We start from the raw sequence: 15,266 nt of genomic DNA, 5'->3' as shown, positions 1-15,266 counted from the left end.
AAACTCTGTTCTAGAGTTATTTTTGGTTAACTTATTCAAAGGTCATATGCATTGCTATACTCCACTATCTAAAACACCTTTATCCTCCTGTATCCCACCTTCAAAATTGTATTTAACCTTTAAAGTCTCTCAAATATGTTCTTCATGAAAACTTTCAAGGTGTCCTTTAACAAACAGGACTTCTCTCCTTTGAAGCCACATAGCATTTTGTACCTTCTCTATTTTACATAGGACTACTAACTTTTGTCCGGTGGTGTGCCAAGGCTTCCACTCAGCAAGTTATGAGAGAAACCCTCTCTTACACATTTTTTATTGACTATGGTGCCTTGTGCATAGTAGAAGATTAATAATATTGGTTGAAGTAATAGATAACTATTCGACATCTTCAATTCCTAGAAGTAGACCCCAGTGGTTTAACAGTAGTTTTTAAGGGTCTAAAAGTAACATAGACGCTAAAAGTATTCATATGCTTTTAAAACGCAGCTGAATTTTAGTAATATTAAATGTGAAAATAAATTTTACCTTAAAATCAAGAAGAATGGCTCCTGCATTGACAGGGGAGATAGATGAGAGAGAGCAACAAAAGGACTGTGAACCAGTTCCAGGGCACAGGAGGCTATGTGAGAGGCAAGCGTCGGGCAGGTACAATCCAGCTCTCCACAGGACACCCCTCAGTCCTTTCATTGTGCTCCTCAAGTTGAGAAAAGCATCAGACCTTCCATGTGTCTAAGGTCTGGGGCCTGATTATCCTGACACTCCTTACTCTTTCCATGTCAAATGAACAATCTTACACACCCAGGAGCCCCAGGGATCAGAAAGTAACTCAGTTTCAGAGAACTCAAAGGGAAGTTTGGAATCTTGTAAGAACATTTTACACTATTGTCTAAATCTAAATTCGTATTACACAGATGCAATAGGCAATATTTATAAGTTCTGGGACAACTCTGCCTGAATTCATATCCCAGGAATGCCTCTTTTAGCTGTGTAATCTTTGGTAACTTATTTAACCTTTTGAAGCTACATTTTATTTTTCATATGTAAAAAAGAGATGACGATAATAGAATGTAACTTAGAGGGAGATTGGGTTTTTGTGAGGATGTGATGAGTTAATATATCTAAGTGTTTAGAACCATGCCTGGAACGTAGTAAGCACCTATTAACATTAGCTATATATCTGAAACTCCATATATAGCTAAAAACAAATAGTATTGCTGGTATTAAATAATCTGTAAAAGCCACACACATCCTTGCCTTCAGACACATACTGTGCTTTATTTCATTCCTGAGATGGAATTCCCATAGGAGGGAATTTACCGAAAATAGGAAACAGGCTGGATAGAAATTATCAAGTAATTTTTTAAGTGCAAGAGAAGGCAAACAGCAAACTGAAATTACATGTATGATTATGTGACAAAGAGAGACACAGGAAAAATCTTGAATCCCTAAAGCATTATCACAGTAGTATTTCCCAAGCTTTGGCATAATGCAATGACCAAAATCAGCTTCCATGCATGAGGATGATGGCAGCTCAACTCAACGGCCATACTTACCACCTTCCTCCACCCCAGGGAGACCTGCCTTTTTGTCCTTCACCCGAGCAGTGCTTTCTTCCCAAAGCTTACTCTTATCCTTTTCCTTATCTTCTGCAGAAACATGTTTCCCAGACTTCTCAGATAAACCCTCTGCAATCCCTTGGGTTCCTTTCTCTGTTCCTTCTTTAAGAACATTCTCAAAGCTTTCATCTATTGGCATTGGCTTGATCTCCACATCTGCTTTTGTTATTTCTTGGTCTTCAATTTCAATTTCTAAGGATTCCTCAATTGGAAGGTGAGACTTTCTTGGCTCATCATTTTCACTCAGCTCCTGAGAAGATGAACTTCTGGCACTTTCATCTGTGCTGCTGTCAGCGTGGGCTTCCTTGTGCCCCACTGCAGATTCATCCTCACTGTCACTAGAATAAGGGTGACTTCTGGATGAGGTTGATGAAGCAGTTTTCATATCTACAAAAAATAAAAGTGATGACATTGTTGTTGTTCTGTAAAGCAATTGGTTTAATTGTAAAAATTATGTTAGCAATTAATAATACTAAAAATTTTAAAACATAGTTTAGTATAGACCTGATACCCTTTTCCCATATAGTCTACTCAGCGGTCCCCAACCTTTTTTATACCAGGGATTGGTTTCGTGGAAGACAACTTTTCCATGGACTGGGGTTGAATGGGGATGGTTTTGGGATGATTCAAGTGCATTACGTTTATTGTGCACTTTATTTCTATTATTATTACATTGTAATATATAATGAAGTAATTATACAACTGACAATAATATAGAATCAGTGGGAGCCCTGAGCTTGTTTTCCTGCATCTAGATGGTCAGATTTGGAGATAATGCGAGACAGTGGCAGACCATCAGGCATTAGATTCTCATAAGGAGCTCACAACCTAGAACCCTGGCATGCACAGTTCACAATAGGGTTTCTGCTCCTATGAGGATCTAATGCTTCCACTGATCTAACAGGAGATGGACCTCAGGCAGTAATGCCAGTGATGGGGGATGGGGAGTGGCTGTAAATACAGATAAAACTTCGCTGGCTTCCCCACCACTCACCTCCTGCTGTGCAGCCTGGTTCCTAATAGGCCATGGACCCTGTACTAGTCCATGGCTCAGGGATTAGACCCCTGGTCTAAATCATTGTTAGGATAAAGAAAATCTATCGAATCGATGGAATATATGAGTATATAGAAATTTTCAATAGACCACATTTAACTATCAACCATCCCTGGTTTTTTATTGTTTTTTGAAAGCCATTTTTTATTGAAAACCCTTTGTAAATATCCACTTTGTTATAGAAAAAAATGAATAATCCTTTGTCTCGTCAACAAAAGCTTTTTTAAAAAATTTATTTCCTTCTATCACCACAGTATTCTGTGTGCATGAAACTTAAATTTTTACCTACTGTACCATCCACCATCCTAGTATATCTTGGTATATGGACACAGTAAGATCTGTGTATTTGGCCAGTACATAGACAAATATTTTTAGGTGACACTTGCATGTGTGTGTGTACATAGATGGAGATTTTATCTTATTTTGAGCTCTTCAGAAGCAGAAGCTGAGATGAAGATTCATGTGTGAGAAAAGTATTTTAGATGTGCTCCAGGAGAGCTCTTAAGGGAATAGGGGAAACAAGGGAAGGAAGGGCAGAAATCAATCAAGGGAGCTATTTCAAGCCCCATCTCAACCTCAACCTGATCCCATGGGCACTTCTGACATGTAAGCTATATTAGGATGTAATTTATATTAGGCAGGAGCTGGGCTTTCATACTTTGGAAAAGTCAGACATTGGCTATGGGCCACCCTAGGGGGAATGTAAACTCTCTGGCATTTCCAGGCTCTTTGAGTCTGAGGGTGAAGCACCACCAGTAGTCCAGGGCAGTCCTCTGAAAAAGGTGAAGGGAGCAGAAGATGGGAAATGGGTGAACAAAGTTGGCAAGAGATTCTGGGAGATCTAGGCAGTGTGATGACAGGGTGCTACAGATATGCAGTCTAGAAACTTACGGTAGCCACAGCTGGTTTATGTAATACCTAAAAAGGTTTTAACAATTTCCAATAAAGTACCATACACACTGAATCTCAATAAGGAAGCTGAACAGCATAAAAAATCACTGCATACATTGCTATAGGCCAGAGAAATACAATCTTGCTTTTCTAACCAATAGGTCTATGTCTGTAATTGGTTTTTTTTATACTTTCAAATAAAATATCCTACATTTAAATGCTGCCTATTTTTTTTGTTTTCTCTGTACTCCTTACTCGTTTTTCTGTTTCTTTATTTCTTTCAGTTCCATTTGGCAGCTGTACCGATGGCTGTAGCAGCTAATGCAGAGTTTAAGATAAAAAATACCTGTCTTTGAGCTTATCCTCTTCTCTCCATGCCTCCAGCCCTGCTGGCTCTCCATGACAGGTCTTAGCGTTTTAAATATAGTCTCAGAGACATATCAGAGTTTCCACAAAGATTTGAGAGATGCTACACAGCAGTAAAAAACAAACTCAAAAAGCCTTTCAGCAACAGAGCCCCTGAAGTCTAATTCCATTTGCTTTTATCTCCTGATACCTTGACAAACACCAGATGACCACTATTTTTCAAATAAATCACATACTCTAGCTACTCATTCTTTATTCTCCATTTCATAAAATCTGGATATGCCATCTCTCTGGTAGAAAATGTAGCAGATCAAGGAGAGTTCTTCTCCATCTTATTTGTATCCATTCAGAAACTTTAGGGTCTATGAACTCCCCTTTCCCTTCAGAGTCTTATGTTTCTTCCTTAAAAAAAGAACATCAGCTCTGATTTATTAGCAGTTTAATCAATGGCTTTCATTAATACATAGTTAGCTAGGACTCAATGTTATACTCCTTCTGAACTCCAAAAATATATCTACCATCTGAATATGGAAATGATGACTCCTACTTTTGGCTCTGAGAGTTGGTCATATAATTTTTAAAAATGAGTGCTCCTCTGCCTTTCTTTAGTAGCTTCCATTAATTGTATTATTTTATATCAAAGGGCTGAAATATACTCTGCTTCAAGTTTGAGTCAGTCCTTCAGAGAAGAAAGATCAGGAGAATGAATGGCCTCGAAGTGGCCAGGGCACCTGACCTCCCATACAAACTCATTTCAGTTTTCAAATTTCTCCCTAACCTCATGCTATAATTTAGTTTCACTCTCATTTCTTTCTCTCATTTACATACACAGACACTGGGGTAAGACTTTGCCTATAAAAAAGCTAAAAAAGCTTCAGGGTTATGGAATAGGATTTTCAAAAATAATTTTATTTATTCTCTTAGAAATAAAGCAAATGCTTATATTAAAAAAAACTTTGAGAGCACATATGTAAATTTGCTTTGTCATTAGGAGGGAAAAATTATCTTGGAAGCATGTTGATAAACAGCTGTGCCTCCTACCCAATTCCATTTGTTTGTGTATTCCCTTCTGGTAGTGATGCTATAAGAACCTGCTTTTGCTTGTTTTGGCAAAGAAAAGATCTGCACTCATTGCCTGAGGTCTTGGCCGAAGCCAGCAAATTTGGTGCCATTGTTCCATGTCCTAAGAAAGATCTTTGACTTTTCTCTTTCCACAATCAGGAGCTCTCCAGGCCCTTCTTCCCTTTTCATGTCATTGATAACTGCTTCTTTCTTTCTTTTTTGGCATCCCTATAATTAAAATCTTGTTTGACACAGCATGAGATTGAGAAAAAATAACATATTCTTCTGTACAACAAATGCTGGTGTCCCAATCACAGCTCAGCTACTTAATAGTTTCGACTTTGGTTATGCTATTTAATTTCTTTAAGCCTCTGTTTTCTTAAGTGTAAAATGGGGATAATTCTACTTGTTCTCCTTACATAATTGTAGAAATTACATGAGAAAAATATTTAACCTAATCAAATGGAATAATTATTTCTTTATAGTCTTTTTTCCTCTATGACATCATACATGTAGCATATTCTAATAAATTTCTCTCTTGTAATTTCTTTCTTGAGATATTGAGTGATATCACAGCTACCATGATAAAGATAAAACCAATCATGATTATGCACCTACTATAAACCAAACCATGAAATAGCACTTTACAAACATCTCATTTAATCCTATGGAATAATAATTATCTTCTATTTTGAGATCCAGAAAGAGAGGTCCAAAGAGGTTCAATAGTACCCAATGTCCATTAGCTAGTAAGTAGCAAGTTTTTGTAAATGCTTCTTTTGTAATGATACACTGCAATAAAACCAAGACCCTTCTATTTGCTAAAAGGCCTTCAGACAGGAAATACCCACAGCCATGGACCCACCATTGCTCCTCTTAGCTAACTTTCCACTGTTACCACTCAAGACTGACAGACAGGAAACTGTTCTCTTTCAAAAATCAGAACTCATGAAATGTGTAGTCTGTCCTCGCTTTTTTATCTCTACTGGTCATTCTTAATTTTGTCCACCACTCTAGAGCTCAGAGTCCATTTAAAATATTCTGAGGCACAGAATATGAATACAAAGCAAAAGCAAAAGGTAGCAATCAAAGTCTTCCCTAGTTTATTTATAACATTGATCATGATGCTATTTTATGAAAATATACATGTTATTCAGTTATTTACCAAATAACTATGGAACACTGTGGGGACACTCACAAAATGGTGTGTGTGTGTGTGTGTGTGTGTGTGTGTATGCTTTGTATGCCAGCAGTCCTCACCGTTTATATTGTCTGATTGCTAGCTTGATACGCCTGACCAAGGGCACCAGTCACACACACATCCAAAGTCAACACCAGTCCAGCAAATCCAAGATAAAGTCTGCTCTCCCTCCTTATAACTGAGGTTCTGAGTTGTCCTTCACTTTCCTTCCAACTTACATAGATTCATTTGTCCACTAAATACATATTGAGAACTTCCTATGTGCCAGGCAATGTTCTACAAGAAAACAGAAACTTTGGTCCTTGCTTCTACCTACAATACACACTCAAAACAGAGATTGACCAATTATCCACCTCCTTTCGCATGAGGGCAATAGATCCACTGCACATGTTCATAAAGGTATTGGTTCACTCTAACAGTAACTGAGGATAACTCTCTCAGAAACTATTGCCATACTCTTATTGCAATCAGTAGCCAAGTTGTCTGTTTTAAACCAATGACCAGACCTGACCTTAGTTTTCAATCATTTTCTCACCTGCTAGCAAGGAGCATAATTTTACCACAGTTTAAATTCACCATTTCCTTAATTAGTGTCCTGATTTTAACTACTTTGTTTTTGGTTTATTAGCTGGAAGCACCTACAGAAACTGCAGTTTAAGTTCACAAACTAAAATGAGTAAATTAATTTAAAAATTTAAATGATCTCAGTGACATGATCGTGGATCCCAACTCAGTGGATCCAATATGCTTTTCAACTCTAATACCATCTAATTCTCTCCTTCCTATTCCTTAGTCCAAGAGTTCACAGCAAAATCTGCATATGTGCTGCTCTTAATTTCTTCAAATTAGCCATGACACATGAATTTATATATCCTACTATTAGTTGTATAAATAGTTCTGTCTTAATGATACTTACAGGTTCATGAAAATCTGTTTATATTATATGTCAGTTCAATCAATATCTTCATGTACAGTAATAGCTAATTAGACAAGTGCTTTATACTCAATAAATATTGTAGGATGAATCTGTGCTTAATGAAAATAAAAGTGTAAATTATCAAATTCCAGCTATGAATGATAACTGGTTTTTAGTCTTAAGAGGGAACATATGCCCGCATACTGATAGTTATTATTATCAGATGAAATGTCTCAAATCATCAGGGAGACAAGTATATGTAAGAATACATATTCACAGGTAAATGCAGATATAGCAGGAGGAGAATAAAACAAATAAAATGTTCTCCATATTTACCTTTAATTTCACTTTCTAAACATTAAAATAAACTGTTAAAATATTTACAATACAATCAAATCATGCGTCACATTTTGCTGCATACATTATTTTCATTCATCTATTGATCTATTCAATCAGCCCTTCATTCACAAGAGTTCACTGAGTGTCTATGTAATGCCTTTGTTTTCTACAAGGCAGATTCAAACTGTAGAGAAACACTTCATAGAAAAGTATTTTTGTGTGAATTAAAGGATGGTTCTACATTTAAGTATTCACCTGAAGTTATGCCTTCCTACTTCGACAATTGAAAAGTGACTATGGATTGGGGAATTATTACCATTAAGAAACATTTAAGTTTGATTGACCATGCAAAAAATCACACATATTATAGTCTTTGATCAGAAGCCACCTATAACATTCCCATAATCTTCTCTGATTCAAGAAGCAGATACATTACACTGAAGTCCAAGGGTGCGTCTCACAGCACGTAGAATTTCAACACAGGAGAAGCCTACACCCCTATACTTCTTTTCAAACCCATGTTGAAGCCAAAAGATTAAGGGTGAGATTCTTAAAATCATAAATCAATTAAGTAGAATATTACTGTGATTCTGGGACTTTAAAGTTTATAAGATTTACTTCTTCAACAGACTGAAAAATAGCATGAATGAAATCATCTTTCTTACTAGAAAAAAATGACTTCAAGTCTTACTTTCTTTTTTTCATATTCTGGGAGAAGTCTCTTCTCTGTCTCTTTATCTCTACTTCTATCTCAATCTGTCTAATCTTTCTCAAAAGGAGCTAGTTAGTCTTTTTTTCATTACTAATTTTTAAATTTATAATTGACAAATAATTCTTGTATATATTTGTGAGATACAATGTGATGTTTCAATGCATGTACACATAGTATAATGATCAAATTGGGGTAATTACATATGCATCACTTTAAGCATTCATCATTTCTTTGTGGCGACAACATTCAAAATCTTCTCTTCTAGCTATCTTGAAACATATATTACATTGTTATATGCTATAGTCACCCTACTGTGTAGTGAAATACTAGAACTTATTCTTCCTGTCTAACTGTAACTTTGTACCCGTTGACCTCTTACTCATGGACACTATCATCCAAACTGTCCATAAAAGTATATCCTCAGTGACATGATACTTTTCCCCTCAACCTTATAACATTCATCTATGACAATATATTTTCAACTGGTGAATTAGTGCCTGGGGTTGCCAACACAAATGCAGAGAAAAGGAAGCTGTCGTTCTTTTTAAATGATAGGAAGTCTCACACATCATTCCTAAACCAGGGTCCTCTCTTAGTCAGCTTGCAGCCAGTAGCACTCTATCACTCATGGGCTGCTCAGCACAGTGTATTCATCAAGGCGGGCCGACGCAATTGTTAGCTGGCAGTTCAAATGGGGCCGACTTGTCACAAGAGTGACAGCCTGGGCAATTGTTTGCCCTCTGGGAACAGGTGCAGGCAGGTTCAAATGAAACACATCCAAATACTAACAGCAAGATTCTTAATCATGTCAATAAAAAGGATGTACTGGTGTCTGGGATTCAGTGGTCACATATGCCTCTCACACTTTTGAAAATGAAATGCTGTCTGGCTTTTCAACAGAGTATTTCAAGGAATCCATCATGTCATTATCATTTTTAATACATGCTACTTGTTCACTGGATAAAATCTCTAATGTTGATACTCCACATACTAAAAGGCATGTTTATGCCTTGAATAACACAAAGGCAAGTTATCAAAATAAAGGAATGGAAAATACAAAAGTCTGACGATGGAGTAAAAAAAAACCATAATCAGCAATGAGATTTGATTTCACAATGACACTGTTTTAAAACACCAAGCATGCAAAAGAGCCCTTTAAAAGCATAGCTTAATAACATCATTAATGAAACAGCAAAAGAAAATAGCTAACCAATTTAATTTTGGCTCTTAAATTTCCCAATATTTGTGAACCAGCTGTGTGTTCTTACAGTTTTCATTACATATCTATTTAAAATATTATATATTATGTATCTATACAACATTGCTAATTATACATTTTTTCCATTGAAAATTCCAATAACTGTAAAGCATAAATGTAGCTAGATATCATGGCACTAACCAAAACATCTTAGTATTATTGGTGTTAGCATTCAAGTAGTTGCTTAATATTTAAAAAATATCTTTTGAGAAATCAGCTATGTCAATATGAAGAGGATTGAAACTAAACTCCTTCCTTACACCATATACAAAAATCAACTCAAGATGTATTAAAGACTTAAAAGTAAAACCTAAATCTAACATTGAGATTGTTCACAGAACTAGAAAAACCTATTTTAAAATTCATGTGGAACCAAAAAAGAGTCAGACATTTTGTCTCATCTCCTGTATCTATCCTCTGAACATCTGTTGAGTTTCCAAACTCCTAATATCTAGTGAGAACATTACTTACTTATGCTGTAGTCTGCCACTGGTGGTTCGATCCTCTCCAATATTCCTACTCCTCTTGCATTTTCTTTTCTAACTTAGGACTTTTTTATTTCTTTTTCTTTTACCATGAAAGTCTACCTACTGCTGTTTTCCATATATTTTCTTATATCTTATATCTTATATCTCTCTTTCTCCCATCTTACCTATTATTAAAATTATACTTTCTTATATTTCTGAAATGCTGAGGTATGTTTGAAAAATCATTGATTCAACTTATGCTAAAAGTGAAATTTAGTACTATTTATTACATGGATTTTATGATCTTGCATTGAAAAGAATCTTTACCTCAAGTCGTTTAAAAAAACTCATAAATTTCATAGGGATTAAGTATCTGAATTAAAATTAAATAATGAAAATGGATGAAACTTTGGGAATATGTCCCTAACCTTTGGATTAGGAGAAGGCTTTTTAATTAGAAAAGAAACTGTTAAGCAATAACAAACAAGATTAATAGATTAGAGTAATAAAAATCAAAAAGTTCCGAATGACCAAATATTAATGAAGTAAAAAAAAAATTGAATGAAAGCATGACAGCATGTGATAAACTGTGCATAATAAAGAGCCCTCCAATAGCCATAATATCCAATAGAGAAATGAGTAAAGCAAGCAATATATTCACAGAAAAGGAAATATAAATGGACAATGAATATAAGGAAAGATGCTCAACCCACCAGGAGTTAGGGTAATAAAAACTAAGACAAGAAGCTAGTATTTTTTTGCCCATAACATTAACATAAATAAGATTAATAAAATCCAGGTGAGTGGGTGTATCACAAAACAGGCTTTCTCTGATATCCTTGTTAGGAATGTGAATTATATGACCCTTTCAGAAAGCAATCTGCCAGGATTTACTAAAATTAAACATAAGCAAATACTTAAGGAAACCTAGCCTAAAGATACAGAAATATCAGTACACAAAACAATAAACTGGCACACCATAAACCTTCATATTGCTATTAGCAATAATAAGTTATTCATACATGTATTGACTTCTTAGGATACTTAATATGTGCACATATTAAACTGAAAAAAACAATTTCAAGAGTAACATGAATTATATGTTTAAATATTTGTAAAAAATTACATAAATATTTGTATGTAAGTTTATGTAATGGAAAGATACACTGAACTGTGGAAATGGGGAATTTTAAACTTTTTCCTTCCAAACAATCTGTTACATTTTCAGTGTAATTGGAACACTGATAGGATATGGCTATAGTCGTAAATGTTCTTTTTAAGATTCCTTTACATTCTAAAATTGTTACAGACACATTTGTTTTATGTCCCTCTTTCATTAGGTTTTTGAAGCTGCATTAATAAAGCGTGGAGGTAACAAATTACCTCATACTTTCATAAGTGGGAGCTAAATGATGAGAACACATGGACACCTAGTGGGGAACAACAAACACTGGGGCCTATTGAAGGGTGGAGCATGGGAGGACAAAGAGGATCAGGAAAAATAACTCATGTGCTAGGTTTAATACCTGGTGATGAAATAACGTGTACGATGAAGCCCCATGACATAAGTTTATCTGTGTAACAAACCTTCACTTGTACCCCTTATTTAAAAGTTAAAAAATATATATTCAAGAGGAAAAAAAAGAGGATTATCTCATTAAATAGAAAACAAAGAAAAGTAGTAAACACGCTCAGTAAACAGCCTATGTTACATGATAAGCTGAACAACTCGCCTTGTTTATCCTCTTCCAGTTCACTCTCAGAACATCCATCATTCTCATCTTTCACATTTTCATGGGCATCTGGTGCCTTCTGTGATGAGGTTTCACTCTCTTTTTCAGGATCTAAATTATCTTTTTTATCATCCAAAGGTGACTGTGGTATTCCATTCATTTGAACATCAGCCTGTCCTTCTTCATTAGCTTTTTCACCTTGTTTCTCCTCATCTACTTCAAAATCTTCTTCATACTCTGAAAAAAGAAAATCTCCACTATAAGAATGAAAATAGAACCCCTTATACTTAACCTATTTCTCTCTAATGAGAACTTTGACTCCATTATCCTCTCTTCTCTGAGCCTTTCTTTGCTTCTTCTTTTTCGTTCAATTAGTGAACATGGAAAACTAACAGCAAATGATCAAAGATTCCAATCAGTTACATACACAAGAGCACAAAAGAAATGAAGCTCCAAATGACAAGGCTGAAACCTAATAAAAGTTCATTTACAAATGAACATCATCATCTAAAATAACCAAAATGGAAAGAGAAGAACTTGATATAAAACAATAAATTAGAAATAAATTAAAAATGAAGAGAATAGGATTATAATAATGAAAGTTAATTTGGAGATCCAGTGAGGTCATATTTCACATGAAAAATGTTCAAAATATTTGGATATCAACTTAATGAATAGTGAAGTGGAAAAATTCAATTAATCAAGTCCAAAAGCCCTGAGAAGTAACACTGTGAATAGCACATTCTTTAAGAAACAAATGGACATCAAGAAAAGGCATTATGAAGGATTCTATATGTAGGCCAGAAATGAAATCATATGCATTATTCATTCCTACAATAAATTAAATAATTACATTTCAATAATAAAAATGTATACAAAATAGAATATTCCTGTCACAGCCACATATTTGCTTTATTCCCTGCAGAGGTGCTACAAATCTGTAGCAGGAAAAGGAAATTGTCACATCAGATAAACTCCAGCTGTCCCTCATGGTTGTAATTTTTCACCTTTCATATTTAATTGTTCCCCTTTTTCTTCCACCAAAAACTAAAAATCTTCAAGTGACAACATGCCAAGGATAGAAAGCAAAAGGATCTCATGCAGAACCAATTAAGCAAATAAACAATTATCCTTACAGTAAAAATTGCCGAGAAAATAAAGGTTTCTCAATTTTGTGTGTTTTAGTTATTAGCTATTCTGGCTTCTCTGTGGGGGAGGGGGGCCTCTCGGGTAATTTACTTGAGAGCTGTCCACCCAGTGAAAGAAACTTAATCTAGAAATGTATACCCAGAAAGCTCTGTAAATATAGAGGATGAGGGAGATGTAAGGGGAAAAGTGAAATCAAAACCTATAACAAAGAAAATTAGATAATCACAAAAATGTTTCCACAAAAGAGATTTAATACATTTAAATACAAAATATGAATATTAGTAAACCAAAATTGTAAACTAAGCAAGAAGACGAAGAATTTGCTTTATATTGCTAGACACAAACAGAAACTACTAATAAAAACAAGTAAATATTTTGATCCAAATATTACCGGCCAAGTTATAGGATAATTCCTCACCTGACCCTGTTAACTATCAGTCAATAAGCCTATTTTTTGAGAATCTTCTATGGTTAAGAGGATAAAATTGCAAGACAGAAGACATTACAATAAGACAATCCCGGCCATGAAGGACTCTCCAATTTTTATTGAGGAAATAAGATGTAGGTACACAAGAAATACTGTACTCACTTTATAGTAGTTTGTAATATGTGATCCTCAGTAATGTTTTTCAACACAACAGGGCTGGATTGCTATGGATTTTTAGATAGGACATATAATTAATTATGTGAAGTAGTGTCAAGTAAGCGGAATGTAATGAAAGGAGGATGGAAAGTCATTTTAGAGACTCATGGAAGACTTCCCAAAAGAGGAAGGTGAGGTTAGTTGCAGAATACACATACATATATCACACTACAGGTGTTTGCTACTGACCATAAGATAAGCAGAGGGCCAGAGAGAATATGAGTGGATTGCTGCAATTCCGTCCATAGTGTTACATAGTAGTGAAATGTCAGGGTTTGGGAATCAGGCATTCATGTGCCCAAGACCCAGTTAAAACACTAACTATGTGACCTTGGGCAATTTGTCTTTAAGCTTCAGTTTCTCCATTTGTAACATGGGTAATACAATGCTGTTGTGAGTATTGAGAACAATAATCCCTGGAACATGCTTAGCACAGTGCCATGAATAGCAGGGGCATAATAAATATTATGGATTAGTTAGTAGTAATAGTCCTTGTGATTGGGTAGTGAAGGGAGTAGATTATAGAACAGGAGAAATCACACACGATATGTACTCCTTTGACAGCAACACACTTTAGTGGAGGCACCTGATTAAAATCAGAGCAGTCCAAGTGTCCGCAATTAGGACACAATTACAGTTATATAATTGAGGCACAGCACAAAAGTGAAGGAACACGAAGTGAACCACAAGAACAGTCCCAGCGTCGTATTTTGTGTTTTCTCTCAAATATGAAAGTCAAGGCTGCCCTGGCTTTATTCTATCCCTGCTATCATCACATTTAAGTATTAGCTTTCTGTTAACCACAAGCCTTCCAAACTGTCATTATAGCTCAAAGCACACCACCTTTGTGTCATCTACTCATGTTTTTGATATGAATAAACCAGCAGCATGCTTTCTAAAATCTTTTACATAATTTCTTCTGTTCTCCCCATCCCATTTGCCTTCTTCTAGAGAATTTAATTAGCTTGTTGTTTACCATCCCCACTAATGAGGACGTGAGTCAACACTGGGTCAACATCAATCTAGCCACAACCTTCTCTTGCTGACCTTGATTCAAATTTCTTGCTGCCCTTACATCAGCGACTATTATGCAGAGAGCTAAACCCTTGCGGCTGTGGCTGAATTTTTAAAAACGGAAATGGACATTTAAAGTCCATTAACTAGCCAACACAGAAGAAAGACTTCAGGAAAAGCTTTATCATAGGTATCATGAGTATAAAGTACATCACTCATAGCACTAGTTATGTTGGTTTAAGAAAAAAAAAGAAAACGAAAAGCTTTCATTGAAAATGACTTTCATAAACCACCATGCTTCAAAGTTAAAACACATGAAAACACATCCTATTTGTTAATACCTGTGTGATTACTATTGGTGAAGATATATTAAAATTCTCATCCCAAGATAAGACAAAGACTAGAAGAGATCGTGAAGAATGGTGAGCTGGTAAAAGTGTTCTAAGTGAAATCTTTTGTAAAAGATTCACTTTATTCAGTAATAATCAAACATGAAGTCTAGTGCTATAACAGCCCTGTAATTATTCTCTTGGATTTCTGAAACACTTGGGCAGCAAAAATATGAGGTGGGGAAGAAGATACCTAGAAGTTGTCCCTTTCCCGAAGCCAGTCCTTCCACAGGTACCCCAACCCATGGTTATTGTGCCCCCTATCCAAGCTTTGTCTCTTGAGTATGAGGGACACAAAGGCAGCTCTCCTTTTCTGATACTTTGGACACACTATTCACAACCATGTAGTGGGTAGGCTAACTTATACAGAATAGAAGGTTGTACAGTGTTTGAAAGATTGAGCTTTGGAATTAGACAAACTTGGGTGCAAATTCTTATTCTGCTACTTTCTTTTTGTGT

At 35.4% G+C, this 15,266-nt stretch overlaps 1 protein-coding gene across 1 annotated transcript in view; it reads right to left on the bottom strand.

The window, feature by feature from the left end:
* ERICH3 (glutamate rich 3) overlaps nt 1-15,266 on the bottom strand; it is a 119,205-nt gene that overhangs the window by 17,187 nt on the left and 86,752 nt on the right. Inside the window, exons 14-15 of the mRNA XM_024255348.2 lie at nt 11,613-11,849; nt 1,551-2,000 (exon numbers count right to left, since the gene is read on the bottom strand). Coding sequence (XP_024111116.2) covers nt 1,551-2,000; nt 11,613-11,849 — 687 coding nt within the window. The remainder of the gene's footprint in view (nt 1-1,550; nt 2,001-11,612; nt 11,850-15,266) is intronic.

Source organism: Pongo abelii, chromosome 1, assembly GCF_028885655.2.
Source record: "Pongo abelii isolate AG06213 chromosome 1, NHGRI_mPonAbe1-v2.0_pri, whole genome shotgun sequence".
In the NCBI taxonomy this organism is placed as follows: Eukaryota; Metazoa; Chordata; class Mammalia; order Primates; family Hominidae; genus Pongo; species Pongo abelii.
Note: the sequence above shows the minus strand (reverse complement) of the source record. Positions and strands in the feature narration are given on the sequence as shown.